This window comes from Xiphophorus hellerii, chromosome 1 (genome assembly GCF_003331165.1).
Source record: "Xiphophorus hellerii strain 12219 chromosome 1, Xiphophorus_hellerii-4.1, whole genome shotgun sequence".
NCBI lineage: Eukaryota > Metazoa > Chordata > Actinopteri > Cyprinodontiformes > Poeciliidae > Xiphophorus > Xiphophorus hellerii.
In genome coordinates, this window is record NC_045672.1 from 6,326,365 (window position 1) to 6,351,752 (window position 25,388).

General features: G+C 40.2%; 2 protein-coding genes across 7 annotated transcripts in view; both read left to right on the forward strand.

The window, feature by feature from the left end:
- LOC116721371 (tumor necrosis factor receptor superfamily member 14-like) overlaps positions 1–25,388 on the forward strand; it is a 1,133,408-nt gene that overhangs the window by 451,487 nt on the left and 656,533 nt on the right. The gene's annotated exons all lie outside the window — the stretch shown is intronic.
- Positions 1–25,388, forward strand: part of prkcz (protein kinase C, zeta) — a 106,731-nt gene that overhangs the window by 65,945 nt on the left and 15,398 nt on the right. For all 6 annotated transcript variants that reach the window (XM_032564622.1, XM_032564623.1, XM_032564624.1 and 3 more), the window contains 7 exons: positions 3,546–3,643; positions 5,720–5,806; positions 8,511–8,646; positions 8,797–8,884; positions 9,098–9,217; positions 15,152–15,231; positions 15,405–15,494. In XM_032564622.1, the coding sequence (XP_032420513.1) occupies positions 3,546–3,643; positions 5,720–5,806; positions 8,511–8,646; positions 8,797–8,884; positions 9,098–9,217; positions 15,152–15,231; positions 15,405–15,494 (699 nt within the window). The remainder of the gene's footprint in view (positions 1–3,545; positions 3,644–5,719; positions 5,807–8,510; positions 8,647–8,796; positions 8,885–9,097; positions 9,218–15,151; positions 15,232–15,404; positions 15,495–25,388) is intronic.

A 25,388-nucleotide genomic window follows, 5' to 3' on the forward strand; every position in this document is an offset into this window, starting at 1 on the left:
ACCAATTACCGTCAAAAAGTAGCGTAGCTTAACTATAGTGTCCATGCATATCAGATACCTATTTAAATATTAATTCTACCACAATATGAATGAAGTAAACAAAGCCTCAACATAATGAAGGACTTATCTACTGTGAACATCAAGATTGTCACTGAATGCATTTGGGTTATGTGTTTCCCAAGGCAAAAATGGTAAAAAAAAAAAAAGCCAAATAATTATATTCAAAACATGCTCAAAGAGGCAGCTAAAAGCTAGCACACAGCGCTAACAGAAGCAGAAGGCTCAATGCTATCAAACCAATGACAAGGACCTCATAATGTATACCCAACATTGATGTCTAAAATAAACTTTGCTGTCATTTTAGCGTTAACAGCTTGCTGCTTTGCTGTGTACCTCATAAGTGCTCCACAAAACAAACTTTCATTCCAGAGAAAAATGTCATTTAACAAGACACTTCAAAGAGGCTCTGATGTCTAAGGACAATGTAAGAACTCGTGTGTGTTAATACACCCTTGAACTGAACATTTTGACTTGTCTACCTACAACTTCAGCATAACTGAACTTGGACTACAAAATCACTGCGAGAGGAAAAAAATAAAAGGCAGATTCACCCAACTTATTAGCCAGAAGCCATGACCTTGTTTAGCAGAGCCAGTGATCCGTAGTGCTGCAGATTGGCCTATTGTATTTTTAACTGGTCATCCAGCAGATGGCAGTATTGCTCAACAAATTCTCATTAAAAAAAAAAACCCAACCCAATGTGTTCCTTAGGTTGCACTTAAGATCAGCGTCCAGCATCTTTACCCTTTAGTATTAAAGTGAACTGGACTCAGTAGTAAACTGGTTTTGTACCAACAAAGACTCGAAGGAAAGATTTTTTTTCATCTTTTCACTTGAAAATCCTATTGGCACTGATTCTCTGGTCTGTTTGTTCACACCACTTTAATGCTTCTCAACTCTCCTTTAATCTGGCATCAGAGAAGCCTGGAAGCCTCCACTGAGAGCTAGTTGAAGTAGCTGAATTGAAAAGATAAAATACTTTGCTATTCAGTTTTCTGCGTGATTACAGATTCTTGAAGCCAACAAGAAGGAATTCAGAATCATGAGCGCAGCATGTGGTTTGTGTTGTGCTGTTGTGAATTAGGCCTTAACCGTATCAGAGCACAGCATGGCGACTTAAGATGTAGAAACGGTTTATTGTGGCACACATAAAACGTGAACTTTAATCAATTAAATCAGTATCAAACACTCCCGCCTCAGGCTGAGCACTCTAGTTCTGATCAAAAACAGCTGACTGACGCCATAAATACTCTGTGACTCTGTCACACAGCCTACATGGGATAAAAGGTAAGGTCCTGACTGTCCTTTTATCGACTTTATGGTCTAATGGGGAATTTTGCACTATTGCAGAGTGCTTAGAGCGGGGGTGTCCAAACTTTCTGTCATGTGAGCCAAAATCATCCCGTCAAAAGTGCTCCGAAAGAAAACAGCAAAAATCAAGCAAATAGTCCTCCAGGTTTATTTAGTTTTTAGTTATTATTAGTTTTAGTTTCTTTTTTTTTTAACATAGATTCAAAATATTAAATGGATTTTGCATGTTTGCTGTATTACAAGAGCTTTCATAACAGTTTTCAAATTATTTTGGATTCGATTGAACATATTTCTTTCCAGTTATAAAAGCAGGATTTGAGTTGCATTCTTTCAAAAATGTTTGCTATATTTAGCCAAGTTTAATAAATTCATTAAAAGAGTTGGCTTTTCAGTGGTCATAAAAAGATGAATACTTTGTGTCTTACTTAACATTTTCTATCTAAACAAATTAGTGTCATTCTTAAACTGCAGCTGGGGGACACAAAAAAAAACTAAACAATCCAAGTGCCACAAATAGCCCCCAGGCCGCACTTTGGACACTCCTGTTTTAGAGCATCTTTGATATGATCTTTAGGACAATAGAAGTGTGTGTTGGCCAACACAAAGACCAGAAGGAGAACAGATTTCCAGAAACTAGGTTATAGTGTTTGGTCAATTATTTCTCTCCTGAAACATGCTTTTGAAAATAAATCTACTTTTGGAAAGCTGATTTAATTACCCTTACATCAGGAGTTTCTCAGACTTTATGGGCTGAAATCCCCTCGTTATTCTTGATCACAGAACTCTCAACAACACCCACTGAATGCCTTCTGCTTTACTTTAGATCTTTTCTTTCTTTAAAACCGGCCCGTATGAGGAAATGAGACCCGGTGTCTTAGTGCTACCTGAGCTGGAAAGGTTTCAGTCTGAATAACATGAACTGAAATGGTGGGAAAAACTTGCAAAACTTATATGTGCAAATTCTCAAGGCGTAAATTGTACGTTTTAGTTTTAGGTAGGCAAGAAGAAAATGAATTAAAACGTATTATATTGTTAAGAGTGTATGTGGGTTTTTTTTTTTGTTTTATCAAAGACAGGATCTAGTCCTTGTGGCTGTTTCTTTTGGTAAATGAACAAACTGTTAAATTGCCAATATGTCTTGACTTTTCAAATCTTATTGAATCCAATAAGATTGAATCCAAACAAGAGTCGATAGCAGAATAAGCTGTTTGGCCCTGATGGAGGGGATTACGGATCCACATAGTCAACGCTGCTGCTCAACACACACATGCATTTTCTTTACAAGTGTGGGACCATTTAAAGGGAACTAAACACATTAAAACAGTCTCAAATTTGTTTCCAAAGCCTGCTACAGCAAAAGAAAACATCAGCAAAGCACAACTTTCATTTTTTTTATGTCATTGATATAAATTCAAATTAAATTGTACATATTTCAGCTCCAACTAAAGCAGACATAGTGTTTACATTTTAAAATAGAGGATTTTTCTATGGACGTGGTTAAAATTATAAAATGGAAAAAGTCACAATAATTAAAAAATCACTGATACTGGTAATGAATGAAAATCATGCACTATCTTTGAACTGTGGTTCAACAAAATCAATAAAAAAAACAACAACAAACAAATGAAACAGGCTTGGACAGAAATGATGGGACCTGTAACTAAATAGTTTGTTGCAAAAAAACAACAAAAAAAGCAATTTCTGCAATTAATGATTTCTGCAAATGAAAATTAGATTTCTCATTTCTCTATAGAATGCTTTGGTAGTTTTGAGATTCCTTTGTCGTCAGGCCGCTTTTTGCGTTTTCTTTTTAATGTTTTACTTAAATAAGACTTATTTTAATGTGATGAATGAAACGGGATGTAGCTACATGATAGAAAGGTTTGGCTTTCATGAAGGTTTCCACAGCGTTCCTGAGCTACAGTGATTCCTGTCGGTCTGTCACTTGTGTGAGTCAATAAGATTGTAAGACAAGTTTCTAATGTTTCCTTGTTCCAGCCCATCAGCCAAGGTGCAGTCTTTTATCTGGGACGACTCAGAGAAGCAAACAGTTTGAATCACCCTGAGCATGAACACCGACTGATCGCAGGAGTATCACTCTGTCTGAGGAAGCCTATCGATCAGACAGATTGATTGTAATTATCTGCCATCTCCGTCTTTGCTCTTCTCTGCAGGATATCGACTGGGTGCAGACAGAGAAGCATGTGTTCGAGCAGGCGTCTACAAATCCATTCTTAGTCGGCCTCCACTCCTGTTTCCAGACGGAAAGTCGGTAAGAGCCTGATAAGACTGACAGTGTTGAGTTACAGGCCAGCCCTTCTCGGCTACAACTTTTTTTATGTTCTCTGAACACTAGAAGGACATTTTAAATTACAAAAAAAAAATCAATTTACTCCTCAACTGTTGTCTTGATATTTTCTGCCTTTAATAGAATGTTAAATCAGCTAAACAATCCAAGTTCAGCTCTTTTGATAATGAAGTCCAATATTCCTGCATTTGGATCAATATCTGATGACATTTTTGACAGAAATCACATCAACTCCATGTCCTTATAAACAAATCCATGACTAAACAGTCAGAACTTTACACTCTGTTATGGTTTTCCTTTTTTTACCTTGCTCAGCGTGTTTGATCAGCTCTCCTCTCCTGTTTGCTTTCTGCGCTATTTGGATTACAAAACAGACTTTGAAGCCCGTTGTGTTTGCAGTTCTCAGCTGTTTGTGTGATCACATTCCATTCATAAGTTGGACACTGAAGGTTTTCCTACAATTGCTGACGATTCTTACAGCAATGAAATTGGCTTTACATTGCATTTCTTTTCCAAATGTTTTCTGTCATTAGCCCGCTAACTCCTCAGCATCGAAACAGATGCTAACACAAGGGTTAGTCTGTCATTTTCACTTCAGGCCACATTGTGAATCATGAATGGGCCACCAAAGGGCCAGTTGTGGCAGAAATTATTGATCGAACCAATCAAATCACCTTAACCTATATTTGTTGATCTTAATTATTTCACCATTAATTACACAATCTTAACAATTAATTTGACATTAATGCTTACACGTTAAACGACCAGTACTGTAACCGATCTGTCAGAGATGAGGACACAGCAAATCAACTAAGAGGCAAATCACCAACACCTACTGCTTGAATAAAAGTACAAATTTACATTTAATCAAATTAGTCTTTATTTACAGGCATTTATTAATGAGAAACATCAGTAACCAAAGAGACTACAGAAATCAAAGGCGATAAAACAAAACACATAACCTATTTGCAATAATCAGCGTTTAAAAGGCGGCGGCTTGAATCCTAAATGAACCCTTGGTGACTCATTGTTCAACCCAATTCAAGCATTAAGAGCTTTCAGGCTTTAGCAGATCAACTCTATGAGAACGTCTCCTTGTCTTATCTGATCATCTGTCTAGCTTTCATAAGTTGGGGAAAAGGGAAAAAGAGGTAAAGAGTTGCCCAGTTCATCCAGCATATTCCATTAGCATTTCTTACTGGTCAGCAATAGGAACAATCCTATCTGTGTGGCAGAAGACTTTACTGTCAAACCACCATCATGTTGCTAAAAGCAACAGAGGAGAATGTTTTTTGTAAAGACAAAACAAAATGCAGAAAGTGTCTTTTTTCCGGATGGCATGAATAAAGCAAACAGGGCTGAGAGATAAGATTTTTTTTTTTTCAAATAATCTTGTGGAAAAGCTGATCAGGCGATCCCACAGATGGCATGTTCTCTGTAAAGTCCAAAGCTCTGACAATGATGTCTTAGATCTAGTTTTCCAGCCAAATCAAAGCTCTGTCTTCCAGAAGTTCATACCAGGTCAGCAAGAGCAGATCAGACCAGATGTTGAAGACGCCTCCTCTGTCCTTCAAAATCAGAGGATTTTAATCACAACCGTCTTCTCAAACCTTGCGGGTCTCATTATTCTACACTTTATTCGTAACTATCACAGTTTTGAGCTAATAGTGAGCATTTGTGCCACTAGATGCCAATACCTTAACACACCTACGGAAATGTATGTTTGTTTTGTTTTAATTATTCCCTTTTTACAGCAAAGTTAATTTGTCTCCATCCTAATAAAACTAAAAGAATGTCCCACCTAAACGAGACTCAAAATTTCTTTAAACTTTTTCCTGAGGTAGCGAGCAGAACTTTAGTTTGACTAACCACAGGTTTTATTTTGGTGTTCTTTAATGTGTGTTTTATTTCAACAGTAACATTCAGTGTGTGAATGTGTGTATGGCTGACTGTAGAGTAAAGCCATTTACCATGTTAAGTGGTTCTTCAGAATGTTTACCATGGTGTGGGTGATTAATAAAGTCCTGGCTGTGTTTTCAGGTTATTTCTGGTGATCGAATATGTGAATGGTGGGGATCTGATGTTTCATATGCAACGGCAGCGGAAACTCCCAGAGGAACATGCCAGGTAAGCATCCAGATGTTCAGCAGCTGTTTCCACACACGATCCAAGTCTCTGTCCAGTTCTGCAGTCAGACCTCTTTAACTGGCCTTCATTCACATGCAAGGTAACTAGTATAGGTTTTTCATGTGTCGGCGTTATTTTGAGGTAGTAATATAATTGTATTTGGATTTTCTGCATCCGCTGTAAAAATCACTGTGGGCCAGATTAGAGCTGAGAGGCATCTGCTGCAGGGCCAGGAGGATCAGTAAACGGTGCTTTTATTGGACTTTGGTTAAGCTGATGTGGCAGCTGCTCAGGAGAGACCCATGCATGGAACCACTAGCTGTTTAAACGTGGACTCACTGGAGGGATGGGACGTTCTCTGAGGAGGAGAAGCATCGGTTTTATGAAAGGATCTGGCGAAGTGCGGTCGGCGATAGCGAGTAAAGATCTTTTTATAAGCGTTTTCCTGCGGGGCCTCCGTTTTCACACCGAGCAGATCCTCGCGGGGACGTTGTGATGCTTCCAAATCTGAATTAAGACTTTTTTACATCTTGAAGAAATGCAGCGAGCACCCATAATTCATTGTGCCTGTCTGCTACTGATAAATTTCGGATCAAAGGCGCTGTAATTTAGAGAGGCACCGTTGGGCCCCTGGTCGGCCTCTTCAATCTGCAACCTGGAGACAGTGGCTGTACATATGCAAAGCAGCATGTTAAGCACTCATCATGATTGTACATATTCATGAGCGGCGCTCTTCGACAGAGCCCTGACGCGCTCCCCCGCGCAGTGGGCGACGCGGGTGATGCTGATAGGACGTGTCTCTGCGCCGTCTGAAGGCAGCAGAGGAACAACAGAGGCTGCCAGAGCCGAGATGTGGGGGAGCGCCGTGGGATCTGTGATTCTTCTGTCAAACGCAGACTTTCTACCCCCCCCTCACTGTTTGACAATCATTGGTTTACAGCAGCCAGACACAGAAAGCCTTGTCAGAGTTAATGAAGGCTTGTCTCCAAGAGACAGAAAACACTACCTACACACGGAGAGAAAACACACCGCTGACTCACCAAAGAAGCACTCCAAGTACATTTTATCATCACCAAACGGGCTCCGAGCATGACTCACAGCAGGAGACTGAAGGATCTGCTGCAAAGTGCCGGCGCAGCGCTGTCCAAAGTTTCACTTGTTTAACGCGTGAGTTTAGGAACTCTGCTCCAACGAGTCGGAATCTAGAGAAGCGCAAGGAAACTCGGAGTGACCAGATTATTGACATCAGCAGGAAACCGAAGAAACCTTAATGTCCGTTTCCTTTTACACTTCAGGTATTTTATTTTGTCCCGAGAGTTGATTTTTTGTTAAATTGTGTATGCCGTGATTAAGAGCATCTACAGAAAGGTGTGACCACAGTGCCGTATGAAGTCAACTGAAAAGTGCAGTGTCCCCTTCCACATATGTGTTTTTAACATGTTTTCAGTGGCTTGAACTTTTCCATATTTTGTCACATTACAACCACAAACATAAATATATTTTATTGAAATTTAATGCGACAGACCACGCAGGAAGAAAATTATACACAAAACATTTTTTTTTTTTTTTTTACAAATAAACTGAAAAGTGTGGTGTCCACTTATATCACTTTGTGTTGGTATTTCACATTAAAATCCAATCAAATATATTTATGTTTGTGGTTGTAATGTGACAAAATACAGTGGCTTGTAATACTTTTACAAGCCACTGTAAATAGAAGAAACTTTAAGATCAATTTTTACAATACAAATGGACTTCAGTAGAAAAATTAAGAAAGACTGGTCTTTAAATTTCCACACGTTAAATAAACTAAATTGAATTTGTGGTCAGAAATGAAATTGGAACAATGGATGCATTATGGGAACATGGTCACTGAGCATTTTGAAGGAGGTTTGTCCTGCTCACACCTCTTAGTTTGGTGCGCTTGACTGTTGTTGATGTGAATATGAACTCAATGAAAACTCAAGAGCCGCCTGCACCTTGAGACTGCAGCAGTCTTTTCCACTTTAACAACATAACCAGGCAGCCAGTTTGTATTTCTTAAAGGTGACTGAAACCACTCAAATGAGCCAGCTTTGTTTTCAGCTCATTATAATAACAAAACATTAATTAATGGCATTTATTTCTTTAATTCTTCTTTTTGTCTTTTCTCTATTTTTCCCCTGATTATCTTTTTGTTTATATTCAGATTTTAAACTTTTTTTTGGTTCTACTTTTTTTTTTTTACAATTGTTTTTGTATTTAATTCTGAAGTATTGCCTTGGTCCTATGGTTTATTCCTTTAGTTAAGGAAAATACATTTTTATATTTATCAAAGATTTAGGCAGGTTTTGTCCTATATCACAAAGTTGAATTAGCTTAGAGTACATTTGTATCTGCATTACATTCTTGATTACCTATTTCCTGTTTTTTATTCTGACATTACCTCTGAGCATTGCAGACACTTTAAGAGAAGAACTTGAGTTTATCTCCTTTCTCCTAATATAAAATCTGTAACTAATTGGACAGTAGTAGCCCAGGTGCTGGAGGCTTTGCTCCCCAATCCTTTTATGGCTGCAAATATTTGCTGTTAAACCTTGTATTTTTTGCAATACACCTGTGCACAAACAATGGAGACTAATGACTTTAATAGTCTCAGGTATGTGTGTGCACACCTTTGACCTGCTGGTGGCGCTGTGTGACGATTTCAACATTTTCTTCACAGATTTTATGCTGCTGAAATCTGCATCGCTCTGAACTTCCTTCATGAGAAGGGGATTATTTACCGAGATCTAAAACTTGACAACGTTCTGTTGGACCATGAAGGACACATCAAGCTTACGGACTACGGCATGTGCAAGGTCTACAAGAACCAAACATTTACTGAAGTTCTAATCGTGTTGTCTACCAAGCTGAGCAGCCTGAACTGGAAGCTCTAGCATAACCTCTGTTTTTGTTGTTGTCCCCACATTGACGGCGTTGCTCACATCACGTTATAATCCACCTACCAGGAGGGGATCAGACCGGGGGACACCACCAGCACTTTCTGTGGGACCCCCAACTACATTGCACCGGAGATCCTGAGAGGAGAGGACTATGGTGAGATCTGTAGCGTGGTGTTCTGGAACTGGAACAAGAGTTTCATTTCAGGATTTCTGTCCTGTAAGGTTGCTAAGCTGCTTTAAATTATGTCACACTCGAGTATCCATGAATGTGTGTTGGTGCTAAGCAACAAAAAGTGTTGCTGAGGCGAGTTTATGCTGATGAACTTTGCTTAGTTACCAGCCCATCCTGTGTGTGTGTTTCCCCCAGGCTTCAGTGTAGACTGGTGGGCTCTGGGTGTGCTGATGTTCGAGATGATGGCCGGAAGGTCTCCGTTTGATATTATTACTGACAATCCTGACATGAACACAGAGGAATACCTCTTCCAAGGTGAGACACAGTCATTCGCTCTGCTTGCTGTTACCCTAAGCTGGAAGTGATTGAGTTTAGTCATTTCGTGGAGCTTGGACCGAAAGGTCAACTGAAAACTCAAAGTAGTCCAGAGGTTTCCTTCACTTGGCTCACTTTACATATGCCTCGTCTTTGGTTTAATTCTTAGTTGATCTGGTAACACTTTCTTTAACGGCTTGTGCATAAAAACGACATGACACTGTCATAAACATGAAGGAGTCTTTATGAATGTCTACGACTGTTGACATGAAATGTCATTCTTTTAACGCAAAGTTGCTCTAAAAGTTGCATTAAAAGTCCACTAGAAGTGTCAACTTTGTATTATTTTGTAAATGATGTCACTTTAATTCAAAGTTGGCACTTTTAATGGACTGTCAACACAACTTTTAGAGAAACTTTGCATTAAAAGAATGACGCTTCATGACATCAGTCATAGACATTCATAAAGACTTCTTCATGTTCATCACAGGTGTTGTGTCATGGTCATGACAGTGCCATGTCAGTCTTATGCACACGCCGTCAAATAAAGTGTTACAGTTGATTTCAAAATTATTTGAAACTGATTAAGAAAATAATTTGTCAATTATGAAGAAAGTGGATTTTATAGCAGTGCAGCTTTGGAACAGGGACATTCAGATGAAACTGGGACAATTTTACAGCTGACAAAATAAAATGAAGTATACAGAACGTATACAGTGTAAGTGTGAAAGTTGGGCCTTTTTGTACTATCTAGATTTTTTCAGTGCTACAGAGAAAAACTAGACCTTAAACTGGAAATCATCTTTGTCTGCGTGATCTGGCAGTAACATAACGTAGGTCTGGACTAACACGCTGAACAGCTACAGAGACACTATCCGCTATCCAGGCGAGCGACGAACATTTGGAAAGCCACTCCTGATCAGTTTCTGCTGCGTCAGTGTAACTGGATGGAGTCCGTGACTGTAAACTGTGTTCTTCAAATACCATAACAGTTCATGTTATCACATAAATCTTTAAAAGAGGTGCAATTATTCAATCTCTCAGTGTAAACGCTTGAACTCGGAATGACGTTGGCTTTAAACACATCCTCAGTACGAAGTCCTGCCCCACAAGAGCCCTGGAGGATTTGGCAGTACATCATGGCCTCTATAACAAATGGGACTCGGTTGCATGTGAGGACCAGTGGAGTGTTTCCTTCATGCGTTTGCTTCATTTGGCAGCTGATGGACTTTTCATCGAGCAGAAATGGAGCCAGATCATTATCCTGAGCCACCTGAAATCACAGAACTCTCTTCTGTCGCTTCAGTGACGAAATGTTGGTGATGGATCCAGGGTTCTGAGCAGGAAATGCTTCACTGTTCGTCACAATTTTATTTTTATAAGGACACATTTGAAGAAATTCCAGGAGTTGCTAGGGAGGTTTTTGTCGAGGTTTTTGCAGTTCTTTAGACCTGCACTGTTTTATTCTGTAAGGACCAAAGCTAACTAACACAACAGTCACAGTAGGATAATAAAAATCAATGACATCTAATACAATATAATACAACATGACACAGAGTGATCCAATGCCATAATTCACTTTATAATTAATGTTAATGCGTTAAGGCATGCTATCAATCTGAAGATTTTAACTTGTTAGCACTACATAAAGCAGATTAATCAATCTACCTATTTCGACCTAAAAGCTTCTCTCCTGCTGAGGGTTACGTATTTCACAGCACAACGGGCTTGACACAAGGGGAGCGATGAACGACAGCAGACACCAACAAAAGTTGAACATTTTTCAACTTTCTTGTGTTGCTTTGTCAGCCCTCTCGTGCACATCTACGTGCACAAGCTCAAAATTTCACATGCACAAATTATGGCGGTTGCTTGGCTGGATGAGGACAATAAACTGCCGCCTCGTCCCACAAGTTCCATATTAAATGAATGGAGGGGGACATTAATTTAAGATTTTAGACAAAACCTTTAAACCTTCCTGAATACAAAAACCTGGAAAACTGAGAATCTTCAGACAGGTTTGGTTTGAGACAATAAAACAATTTCTTAAGGGTTTTCTGAAAACGTGCATGCAGACGCAGTTTATGATTTGGGCTATATGGGGAGAGGTACGCCAGAACTAGAAAACTAAATATATCTGTCAGTTGTCCCCTGAACAAGTTTGCTACTACTTGTATACCTGTGTAGTGGAGTAAGTTTCCCTTAGTTGCTGTTGAGTGCTGGGAGACTACCTCACTGGGGTATGTGGGGTATGGAAAGTAGGAGTGCACAATGGGTCAAAAGTTAAATACAAACTGAAGGATGTTACTAATTTCTTGCACCTGTCAGAAATCAAGCCCAGGAGATCATGTAGGTCTTTACATGATGACCTAATCTGGCCTGAGCATCAAGAAAACTGTGTATCGATCTATGGATAGCATCTATGTTCATTCAACTGCAGAATGGTTGCAGCCCTGCTTACCACAGCAGGTTAGCTTTGTTCCAAGATGGAGGCCTCCATCTGTGCAGGAAAGACTCAACTTGGGCAGCAGCTGAGGGAGTTGAATCAGCGTTTGGTTGATGTCATCAGTTTGCATCAGAAGCTGGACGTATCTAAGCGGAGGATCAGTCGATCCAGGGAACAAATGAGCTCCAGTTACTAAAATGCCAGGTTTAACTGACCACATGGAAGTAACCATTTATGTCACTGAAATATTTGCGTCATAAACTAAAGGATTAGTCTTTTAATACAACATTTCACTACCTTCTTAAAACATGGACTGAAGGATGGGAAGTGAAGTAGTCAGATTTCTTGAGTGAGGTTTTGGGGATTTTCTCAATCAAATAAAACTGATGTGGTTTTAAAAGACTGGCCCAACTCATTTATTTACACAGAGCTGTTGCAACAACACACACTTGGCTCTAATAAGAAGGAAACTAAACTGTGGCTTCACTTTAACAAGACGTTCAAGTTTTCCAGGAGCAGCATGTCAGCATTCAGTAATTTTCTCAGCCAGTCGGATGTTTGCAGATGTGCATTCTGAGCAGAAACCAACATGTTCATCCCACCTGCTGTTTGTCGAGATTCACTTCAATTTATTCAGTTCTAAAATACTTTATTAGTCCCTTTGTGTTGTTAATCCAGCTTCCAATTCAGCTTCCCTCTTGTTGTAGGGTAGCTTTAAGCAGGCAGTTTTAGTTGCTCCTGAAGGAATGTTAAAACGTGGCTCCATGAAGTGCTCTCACTCACAACATCCCTCAAAATCAACTGTGCTTATTGGCATCACATCTTTTTCTATCATGATAAACTTTTTCTGCATCATTCTCGCCTTCGTGGCACATCGATAACTTTTGATTGAGAAGTTGACAGTGCTCTCTGTCTTGAGGATCAGCTGAATAAACGCAGATCACCTTCACTCTGTAAGTTAAGGTGGTAACTTAGCTTACGGAGTTTGTTTAGATTTCAAAACAGAACCGCTTGAAGTGCAATTAGCATCCGACAGCGGACTCTGTTTGGAGCATTTCTCCTTCCCATTCTCGGATGGTTCTGCCATGTTTATTTCTCTTACAATCGGTTCCGGCTTAAGGATGACCAGTGATTCCCTCTTATGTGCTACAACACTGAAAGAAAGTGTAAGCTCATGTTATTAGTTAATCAAAAGGAAAAAAATATATATATTAAACCATTAAACAAAAATTAATCATAAGTCAATCAATTGTTTGCATCCCTACTTTGTGGTCTGTGTGTGCGTGTTTTTTTTTCTTACCGTTTTCTTCATGTTAAAACTTCAGTTTAAAACTTCATGTTAAAACGTATAAACTGGGCTTAGTTGTTCACCTCAATAGTTTTTTTTGGTACCTCTTTAATATCTGTAGCAGCTCTGTCTAAAGAGACCTGAAGAGACATGTTTCATTTGCTTATTGACAATCATTATTGGATGTTTCAAAATTTATACAATCAGAGGGTTTTGGATAAAAAAAGATATGGCTAACACAGATCCGACTATCTTGCCTCCAATTTTGAACTTTGTTGCAACAGCGTGCTAAAGAGCGAGAGCTCAGCAGAAATCGAGCTGTAGGTGTCATCACACTTCATCATTGTGGAGAATTTCTCTGCTTCTATTTGTGTTTGTGTTTCCTCGAGCCATATGGTCTCCTTACATAGCGCAACCCCATCACCTCCTCCTCCCTTCCTCGCACTGTCCGCAGCAGCAGAAATTCCTCCATACTACAGTGTGACGCACTTTGTCTCAGCTGTGACCGTCAGGAGCTTATAGCGCGGCGCCACAGCTAGCATCTGCCACCAGTACCATCCTCCTGGTGGTTTTTCTGTGGCTGATCAGCAGGTTCCTGGGCGAACGCCTGCCAACGGAAACCAACTCTTTCACTAGAAGAGCCACCCACCATATGGCACCGAGATGGCGCCGGTGCCATGGGTGTGCTGTGGCTGTTGGTGCAGCACATGCCATCCCCAGAGCTAAGATACTCAGAGACCGGCGAACATTGGAGTTATTCTGATAATCAACCAGAAATTTATGTCAAAGCAGGAACAAGAGGGGAGAATTTAAGAAATCTAAAAATGAGCAAATTACCCCATAGGATATAGGTACATTATAAAAATGTTCTTGAATAATTATGTTGTTTTACTGTACATAGTATTTAAAATAATAAAATATTTGCAATAATATTTTATGATGAGCACTGAACCCAATTCAAAGGCAGTTCAAAGTGCTTTACACCCTAAGAAATACAGAAACCAATTGTGAACCATGATGTTGCCTTCTTATTTAACTACTGTAAAAACATGTAATGTTCTTTTTGCTTTTCCAAAGAACCTGCTACACAGTGGTAAGTGACCAGGATCATGCTTTGTATACAAGATGTAATTTTCCCATCGCATATTGTGGCTCATTTTTTATACAGACCATGGTGGACATGGTGAACCATGTTCCCTCAAAGTAAAACAGACACAGAACCTCCCTCGCTCAAGATTGAAACTAATCTTTGACTAATATAGTCAATTTTCAACTGTTCCTTGACCTGTGTGCCATTTGTCTAAATCTCTCAGCCTCTCAATTCAAAAATACTTATGAAAAATATCTATCTAAAAGAGTCCATGCTGTAGGCAGGAAGGATTATGACAATTTCCTGGCTGTTATTACAGGCTAACAGCTCAGTATTTCATTTGCTGTTGCTGCTCCTTCTCTCCCTGGTTGTTTGGGCAGAGAGCTGTTGGAGTCTGGGTGTGATCATTGCCTACTATGATGAACTTCCTTCTCTCTGTTCTGCTCTGCATCCACAAAGCCTCCTTTTTCTACCCCTCTGAGTTTTGGGGTGATGGCAACTGTTCTAATGTAAAAAAGTAAAAATTCTTCCCTCTGGGCAGCACTCAGAACCAGAGCGATTAATTGTCCTAACATGCATCAAAAAAACAAACAACCAAAAAAAAATCTGAACTTAAGTCTTGAGAAAGAACAAATCAGAGCTAACAGAGAAACTCCTACATGCTGCCACCAGGAGTGGCACGATTCCAGAAAGATCTAAAGCAGAGAAGTTAGTAGCTGCGGTTTGAAGTGTGTAAACGGCACACAGAGCCACTTTTCAGTGTGTAATTCTGAAACATGAGTGAAAAACACACTCTGATCACATTACCTTGAACAGAAATTCAGGATGAATGCTTTGGACATCCTTGAAGTGAGGTTTTAAGGTGAAAAAAAAATCTGTTTTCAAGCTCTTTTCATTTGTGTGAGTTCCAAGGTTATTAGTGGAGCATGGAACGTGATGCAGAAAACAGAGCAGCGTTCACTGCGTGTCCTCCCTTCCTCCGACTCCCACTCAGCAGACATGGCCGCCCACAGGCAGGTTGAATCATCCTTCTCCCAACTCACGACTGCCCTTTCATTGTCTCTGTCTTCTTTCTCTTCTCCTGTGGCCGTCCTTCCTTTTTGTCGACAGTTATCCTCGAGAAGCCCATTCGCATCCCGAGGTCTCTGTCAGTGAAAGCTGCCAGCGTGCTGAAGGGCTTTCTAAACAAGGTGAGAGCCGTCCACACCAGTCACCTCTGGTCATCCAGTTATTTAACGCGGAACAATACGTTCGGCATCCAGTCGTGAAACAGCCACGGTGCAGGAAAAGATGGAGCAGGCATTCACTACGTACTTGCAGTATGTGTGTAAACATGATGCTGACCAATGTCTCATCCCTACAGGATCCCAAGGAGCGCCTTGGTTGCCAGGTCCAAACAGGCTTCACAGATATCAAGTCACACACGTTTTTCCGCAATATAGACTGGGACCAGGTAAGAACTAAATCACTGAGAGGTTTTTTCTTTTATATCGTTGCATTTTCCGAGTAAAACGTTCAACCTAAATTTGAACTCTAAACTGTCGAAATGTGAACATTCGTTTCGTTGAAATTGAGCCTGAAGAGAAAGCCATTTTCAAGTGCTTTTCAAGAAATTAGAATATCATCAAAAGGTGTATTAGCAGGTATATAAAATCATAGTCCCTAAGTTAACTTCATAGGGAAGTTAACTTTTCCTTATTTGTATTATAAAATATTAAAATCTTCTTATACACAAAATTTGGGATTTCTATTAGAGATAAGCCACAGTTATCAAGATGAATAAAAACCAACTATTGAAATATATTGTAGCCCTTTATTTGAAGGAGTGTGCTGACATGGCACTGTCATAAACATGACATAACACCTGTCATGAATATGAAGGAGTCTTTGTGAATATTTATGGCTCTTGACTTGAACTATCATTCGGTAAATGACATGAAGACACCTGCATGTTCATGACAGGTGTTATGTCATGTTTATGACAGTGGACTGTCAGTCTTATGCACATCGCTTCAAATGAAGTGTTACCAGATATATTACCATGTGTGTAAGGAACACACTTTTTGTATTGCATCTTTAAAATACAGAAACCTTTTGATGCCGTTTCATTTTATTGTAATATACACAGGTGTAAAACATTTGTTTGTAATCCTCTGCTAATAACTGAAGCCCACAGTAGCCACTTACATAACTTGAAATTGATAACAATGATAATCAAAAGGGGAATACAAAAAAATTACCAATGAAAATCAGATATTACTTTTGAATGGTGGCTCACGATGATAATAATAATAATAATTTAATGAAACAGGTCTGCACAAAAATGGTCTTGGCTTCCCAGATTTTGTGTTTGCTCTGTGGTTCACTTGAAGCCCTGGGACACCCTGGATGATTTAGAAATTTGGAGCTGTGTCGCTCTGTCTGAAGCCCCTTCATCAAATCTTGATAATCAGCCATATCAAACGGCTCAGTGTGAGAGGTGAGACTGTAAGATACAACATGGCGCCCTGCTGTAATAAGTCCAAGTGAAGTTAGTGACGCAGTGCAGAATTGTGGGGCGTTTTAACAGAAGCAGTGATGCAGTCAGTGGTGTGCTTGTTTTTCCACATGGGACCCAAAGGTTAGTGAAATAGTTCGGTAAATATTGGTTATCACCCAAAACAGCAATGTTCAAAATTAAACATCAACATCGGCCAACATTTTCACATCAGCGCACCCGTACTCCACGAATACTAACTTTGATGCTTTCTGATGTTTAGAAGACCAATTTAAACCCCCATCCACTTGATTTAGGACAACCTTTTTGAATAAAGCTTGTGTGGGAATATAAGAAAAACCCTGGGAATAACCTTAGAATTATCTCTGATTCCCATTTAGAAAAGGCTGTACTCCACGTTTTCCTGTCACCGTCGGAGCATCATGACTGCGTGTTGCTTCCTGACAGACAGCTGCTCACGCATGATCTGTGCTCTGACTCCTCGCCCTGACATTTCACTTAAAACACATCTGAAAATCAACAAAAGGCTGCACGCCCACATTTAATGTGAGTCAGCTCAGCGCGGCGGAGCACGCAGCTGTCATTATGCATTCTGAAGCGCCTTCATCAGGCTCCGGTCTCTGGCTCTACTGTACATATGAAGGCATTAAACAACACACAGAACACACCCTCCTGTTGATGATCTGGGTGTGTGTGTGTGGGGGGGTGGAGGGGAGTTGTGTTAGGAATAACTGATGTAGTTCTGAACACTGCGTAGACTCCTGCAGCATGTGTTCCCCCCGGGTGAAGCAACACAAGGCAAATAAAAGGGAATCATTAATCACACACGTACTCACACATTCATTCTGAAACATTTGTACTGCACTTTACTTTTTATTCACACAATAAAAGGATAAAAACAGTGGCAGATCAGATTCTTTTTTAAAATCGTGTGGGTTTTTAGAATGATTCTCATCTTAATGTATGTTTATCATGATTTGAGAAAAATGGTGTCAATTAAATATACAAATGCACAGAATTCAGTCCAGTGGACCCCCGCCTATTCAGGGTTGAGTAGTCAAAGGTTTCTTCAGTAAGTATGCATAAATATCTAAATATTTCATTTTCAGAGAGGCGTCTGAAGTATTTGTGAATTCTACCTGCAATAACCGGCGTCTACTAAATAAAATAATTGAGCTTGGTTCAGTGAATGTGTCTGGAAATGGAATGTCATAAACAACCATTACAGTCGAACTGATCTCTATCTGAAAGCTCAAGACTGATTTGAGTTGGAAGCATGTGTAATGAGTTATTAGATGAACTGCACATGTTTCTTGTGATTGTAACATGAAGTCATCTGTGGGCCTCATGTGTCTAGCTTCATGAAATTAACACACAGGATGGAAGTCTGCCTCTTTATGAGGTACATTGAGCTGGTTCGGTTTTGGAGCCCTTTCCCGTTCAGATCCTACTTAATTCTTTGAGGCGTAGAGTCAGCTGGACCGGTGGTCTGTCCACAGTGTACCTCTGCTGCTCAAACAGAGACTGAACCAGGAAATGGTTTTTTTTCCAGTCTGGTACTGTTGAAAGTCAATGAGCCGTGTTAATAGTAGCCTTAGTTTCCTGTTTTCTGCTGCTTTTGCCCAAGCTTCAAGGTTTGTGATCAAAGACGGTGTTCTGCTTACATTACCTCTTGATTGGAACTGCTGTTGCCTTTCTGGCGTCTAGAATCATTCTCCTCTCCCCCTGACAGCAACAATTACGTTTTATCCACTCAACTGCTCAATGGATGCAATATTTTCTCCTTCTTTTTCTGTAAACCTGGGAAATGGTGGCTGGGAAACATCCCAGTACCATCCAGTCTTACACCAACAACCAAAGTCTCTTAAAATGCCCATTCTGTTGGGATTCTGGGTTGTTTTGAGATTTGTTTATTATTCTGTATTACTTAACCTCTTTCTTTGTTTAGATCAGTCTTGTGTCTGCTTTACTTTAGTTCAGTCCTTTCCTAGTGATTCTAGTTTATGATGTTTATTTCTCGTTTCTAGTTATTCCTTGTCTAGTTTAATTATGCTCCTTATGTCTAGTTATTCTTTAGTGTTGTATTCATTTCCTAGTCTCTTATGTACTCTCGCTCGCCCCCGTGCCATTTTCTCTCTCTCTGTCCTCAGCCTGCCGTCTGCTCTCTCCCCTCACACCTGCAACCTGCTTCTAGTCGGCCATCTGTTCCTTATTCTAGTAATCAAAATCCCCAGTATATTTACTACTCAGCCTCAGTTCCTCCTTGCTGGTTCCTCCTGTTAAATCTTGTTTCAAGTTTTTGTTTATCATCTTTTTATGAAACTTTCAACTGCACTCTCTGCTGCTGCAGCTTTTGTGCATTTGCTTCCACCATCACCAACGTCTTGATGCATTCATATTCACCACATCTGGATGTCAAATGCAGGAAGATCCTGTCATGTGATTGGCTAATTTCCTGTTTGTGTTAGCAAACCATTTCTGCATGCCATACATTGGCCTGTAAGTGTGGAGCTGAATTTATATCCACATTTAAGGCTGAATGCGTTTGATTACAGCAGTTGCAGTTCAAGTAACATTTCAGTTTTTGTTTTTGGGAGCCCATTTTGTTTGATGGAGGGCATGTTTAATTTATTTGATTACCTCCTATCAGCATACTTCAGTTCGGTAGTAATTTGTGGTGGGACTCGGATCAAAAATGTTTAATCGAGTTAATTGCAGGGTCTATTATTAAATCATCAAAATTAATTGCGTTTTCATAAAAAAATTATATGCCAGCAAAATAGACATTGATAATTTAAAAACGACAAACTCAGAAACAAATGTATTAATTTTTGAATCCGTTTAAGTTAAATGATCACATTTTAATCAAATGATATATAGACAAAATAAACATTTTCAATTCAAAACCCCTTTTAGTTGCCAAGTGGTTGAATAAATAGAAACATGAGCTCCACAGCAAAGATATTTATAGCTTTTTAATCTCCAGGTTCTTCAACCACCAGAGTGGAGCAAGGTGCTATTCTGGCCTTTTATCGTTCTGGTGTTTCAGGAAGCCCTGATTGTTCATGGAGCTTCTATAGAAATGTGGAGATCCAGAGGAACACCCAGGACACGCTGGAGGGACTATGTTTCCGCGTTCCCCTATAGAAGCTGGCCCAAGTGGCTGGGAAGAATGAAGTCTGGGCCTCCTTACTTAGGCTGCTACCCATATGTCCCAACTCCGGATAAGCGGAAGAAGATGGATAGACAAACGGACGGACTGTGGATGCTGACATTGGCGTTGGGGACATCTGTGCTGCTGAAGCATGTTTAGCAATTGAAATGCTATTTGAGGCTTGAATAACTGCGGCGACCTGCCCAATTTTGTACAATTTGAACACGGCACTAGTGTTTTCCAGTATTCAATTCTGCTTCACATCGTTTTTGAAGCAGAAACAAACGGGGCTGCAAGAGAGGCAGTTCTGTCCATTTCCGTTGTGCGTGGCTGTAGCTTGTGCACCAGAAACACGCAACATATTATAATACAGGGGCCTATGTATGACCAAAAAATAAAAAAAGCGATTGATTGCGTCAACATTTTTAACATGTTGAAATCAATTTAATTAACTAATCCAAATGTACAAGTTAAAAACCCAGCCCTAATAATAGTACATTTCATTTAAAGACGCCCGTTAGCACACACAAGGTCACCTAACAGAAATAAAGCAATAAAAAAAAGCTGATCTTGGTATCGGTACATGTCTGTTGGCCAACTGACAAGTGATGGAAAACAGCTGCATTCAAAGCATGAACCTTTTCAGGAATCTTTTGTCGATTCAATATGACTGTGGTCAGAAGACATCTTGAGTCTTATGTCAGTGTTTCTATGCGTCATTACTTTGCTTGCTAAACAGTGTCAAGTCATTGGAGATTCCGAATCCAAATTTCCAAAGGAGCATTTAAGGTCGCCTTGTTTATTTTTAGTGTCATGTTGGAACATTAGATGAGCACTGCAACTGTTTGCTGTGCAGATGTTAGCTGCAGGAATGACTCTGTAGAGAGCAGCGACAGGTTTGATTTTTCCACTGGGGGGATTTCCAGGAGCATGAAATGTGCCTCTTTTAACCAGAGCTAACATCAGCTTTTCTACCTCTCCTATTGTAGTTCAACAGTGATTGAGCTAAAAACATCACCTCAAAAAAATGGATATTGTGCAGTCTTAATATAACCAGAACTTAGACCAACAAAAAGCAGAAAACCTGCAGGACTTTAAACGTCTGGCTGCTTGAAAGGATTTGGGATTAGATCCAACGTTAGTGCAGCACTGTGTAAAAAAGCTAAAGAACACAATACATGACCAGCTCTGTGTTCAGGAATAACTCAGCCTCTTTCTCCAACTTCATTGCTTCAGTGTTCCTGTGGGACAATAAAGCGGAGCAGCAGGTAATAAAAACAGAAAATTGATTGTTTGTGTCTTAATGAGTTGTGCCTTAGTGCTGGTTCATGGGAGTCCCCCTCAGCCCAGCACCAACACACCCACACACTGCAGTGGGAAGCAGGTTGACAAAGCTGGGAGAAGAAGAGAAGCGACACTTTGTGGCCTTAAACCAAGAACCCGTGTCCGTCTCCATACCTGGCAGGCTTGGCACGCCACGTCTGCTGTTAACGCATATTAATATTCGTCAGACATTTCCTGAGGGGGCGGCGGCTGTTCTCTGTGAAACGATGACACGTTTGAACATTATTTACCTGCCGCTCGCTGTTATTCCCCCTCCAAACGCAGCGTTAGTAACTGCCAGAGCACTGTCAGGGTGATGAGCTCGGAGTAGAGACTCATAAGCTGGATGGTATTTCTCAGTGGCACTGAGAGCAGATCTGAGCAGGAAGCGGGATGAACATGCTGCCGAGACATCGTTAAACAGCATTAACCCAGACCAGGCTAAACGTAGCACTTTCACACCAAAAATGGCATTTCTACTTTGGGAAACAAAGGAGTCGGCTCCATTTCAGGATCTGTTATTGAATTCCGATATCCGCCCCAATAGTGGACTTGAACATGCTGAGGTGCAAGGAATGTTTTATTTGATACATAAAGATTTCCATCAAACAACAAAATATGTTTTTCTGATATTTTAAAGAGATTTCACTTCCCTGACCGCAGTAAGAAAACACACACACACACACCCCCGCCCACCCCTGCACACATGCTCTTCTACTCCTGTCGACGAATTTGTATTGACTTCCATTAATTTCAGTACATTAACTGCATTTATGCCTAACCCACTTACCCCATTTGCGTATCATCAACCAAAACGTTGTTCACACCAAATCTGTAAAGCTAAAAGTGGAGCACAGCATAATGTGAGAACTAGGGAAATGTCCTTACTTCACAAAAAAGACTTTCCTTTGTTGGTCAAACATGTTTTTAGATTTTGTATGTAGCATGTACAAGTTCCCTCTCTCTCTTTCACTCTCTCTCTCTTGTGTTAAACTCCTTCATGTGGAGATGTACTAAAGCACCACTCAGGGCGTCTGATTCATTGATGCTGTAGAGTAAACTGTAGTGTGTTCTGAGTCACCTGCCTTAGATTGAGCCAACTGTTGCATCAATGCTTTTGGAACACACACACACACACACACCCCTGCACCCTCACGGTGGCTGCTGTCTTCTGAGCGTGTTTGGTGTGTGTGTGGAGCCTGATGGACTCTTCAGTGCTTTCAGTGCAGCTCTGGGCCCAGCGACATGCTGGGGTTGTGTGTTGTATGCGCTGGGCCATTAGCACCTTCCTGCTCCCGCCTGCCTGACAACACATCAGAGAGACTGGGAGGAGAGGAAAGGGATGTGGAGAGATTAAAGAATTGAAAACGAGCGAGGCAGACATGAGCAGAGAGGAGGAGGCTGAGGACAGGATACGAGAGGGAGTGGAGGGAACTGACAGGAGCGTAGGTAGAAGCTGAAAAAGAAATTAACAAATAAAAGAAGGACAGAAAGAGGAACAAGAACAAGGTGGTGAGAGTTTTTTTCTGCTTCTTTAGAAAATCATTTGAGCCGGTGTATTGAAACCACAATCCAAAGCTCTGCTGGAACTCGCAGGATTAAACAGATTACCTAACATTGCTCAGCTAAAATAAGGAGGATTTTGTTTTTAAGAGGAGGGCCACAAACTGATTAGTTTTAAGATTAAAACAGTATTAAACGAAACTACCACAGCCCTGTCTGTGTCGAGGCTTTATTCCTGAGACCATCAAGGTTTGTTGTTTTTTTGTTTGTTTTTTTGAAGAATTTGGTTGATTTGAATTGGAGTAGGTACGAGCAGTCAGTGTCATCCCTGTAGAAGTACATTCAGAGTGCTGGCCGTTTGGATCCTCAGGGAGAAACCAGAATAGTGAGGTCAATCCACCAAGACCCACCAAGAGATCAGCTGGTGACCAGAGGGATCATTACAAGCTCTATTTACAGTTCTCTCCAAATTGTTCCAACTTTTCTGGTTTTCTACTTTTATACACTTCATTTCCATTCTTAGATTAAATATTGTCTCAGTGTATTTTTAGCTTGAGCAGCCTGTCAAAACCCCCAAATCCAATCTTTTATGATCAGTCAGCCCTCCATTCCTGAACAAAAACAAGTTGCACTTACAATATTTTCTGTGAGGATCTGAAAAATAAAATCAGACGAAGCTAGACGGCTGCTTAACTAGGCTGGGTTCTGCGCAAGGTGTCCAGAGCTGGACCTGGATGAATGCTGGGGAAACACTCTCCAGCATTTTCAGTTGCTGGAGAGCAACTGAAAATGCAATATAAGCAATATAAAGTCTAAAAACATGTTTGACCAGCAAAGGACTACCTCTGGCGTCCTTGTGTGTGCCAGAGGTAGCACACACAAGGACGCCAGAGGTAGTCCTTTCATTAGCGACAGGGCGAATCAACCCACAGTGCACTGTAGCTGCAAACTTTGCTTTTACTACAAAAATATTTTTTTAAAAAAACCTTCTCCTGGTTGTTTACACCAGAAATGTGTTTTTAACCAAATTGGTGTAGTTAAAATAAACACTATGTATGAGAAAAGAAAAAAAAAACTAAAAATGTTTCCCCAAGATTTATAATATCTATAGTCTAGGGGCCAGACCATCTTCTGGTCCATCTCAGGGTAGCAAAGCCTAGGCATAATCTTCAAAAAAAGATACATTCCTCTAGTCTAGATAATAGTTTGGTATGATACCCCTTTCAAATAATACACAATTTCCACACTTTTTGCCTATACTACATATATTTTTTTTTTCATCAGGGACACAAGTTAAGAACCGAAATACTTAACAGACTCTATGCATTCAAAACATATATAACGTACCCATAATGTCCGTCTATGAGAGGCGAGTCTGAGCTGTAATTTGAAGTCACAGATTTGTGCTATAATCTTAACTGGTTCTTTGGTGTGGGTGTGTGTGTGTGTGTGTGTGGGGGTGTGCGTGCATGGGGGCTGGGTGGAAGGTATCACTCGTGTTATAAAAAGGTTAGTCAGCATTAGTAGAAATTAACCCTTACATGAAATTTAGAATGCTATTCAGGCCTATTTATCAGATTTAGTGAGTTTTTCCATCATGGGCCACCATGATGTAGCCCATGATAACCATATAGAAGTGTAACGGCATGGTAGACTTGGAGGGAGGAATCCACCCTCACTAAACGACAAATTTTGAGGTAAAAATAAACGTAAATGATTATTTTTCAGATGATTAAATTGACAGCATAATTACGATTATTATATTACATTTGTGCCACCAGACGATGACGATCTGAGGCACATTGGTACCAACTACATTATGCTTGCTGATTATGTCGATTTCAGTCCGGCCCATTAAAAACTTTACTACATCAGAAAGAGCTACCCATTAACCCACATGTGTGCTAACTAGTACAAACTGCCTTCTGATGACTTGGCCTGGAGCTGAGAGACACACACAAAAAATGCATCTGCTCAGTTGCCGTTAACAGATTGGTGTAGTTAAAATAAACATAAACCATAAAGTTATTTCCATACCATTCTAGAGATGTTTGTTTGTTTGTGCCTGCTGTAGAATATGACAACCCTTTGTGCCCCCTACCTTTATTTGCCACCCGTCGTTTTAATGACAGAACAGTCGGTCTCTTTGCACTACTGCTGTCAGTAACAGTGAAGTGGGAATGACTTCATCTGCAGCGCAGAGTCTCTGTATAGTGACAGTTCAACAGCACAGATCATGTTCAAACAAAACAACAGCTTTATCAGCACCAGGGGGTTATATTAGGATTCAGCAGAGATGGTGACTCAAGCTTTAGACTCTGACATGAGTCACACTTAAGTCGCAAAAATAAGATTACACACCGAACTTAGACTTGTGCCCTACAGACCTGAGTCTTGCTCAAGTCTTTAACTCATCCCACAACAAGGGATAACTGGAAGTGACTTGGCACAAGCAGCTAGAGAAAGTCTGTCTCGTTCACCGTAAGATCTTTGCTGTTCTTTATGTAGCACATTTTCAGGAACAAGGCGGTTCAAAGTGCTTTACATAAACTAGTAGGACTTTCTCTGGAAACCCCTATTAGTAAAGTACACATTGAATGTTATAAAAACATTCAATATCTCCTATCTCTGTTGGCATACTTACTGTACTGTATGTTGAACTCCTATATTAACTTCTTTTTACACCATTTCCAATTATGTTTGTGTGGGGAAAGCTTCCCAACTGAATCCCTTTGCTTTGCACGTCGGATTGTAGTTGATGGGCAGCGTTGCAGTGTGCTGCTGTGTTCAGGCCTCTCTCACTCAACTACAGGCCTAAGTGGGACAAACAAGAGAAACCACAAAAAGACTGACCTTTTCACTTCTCTTTC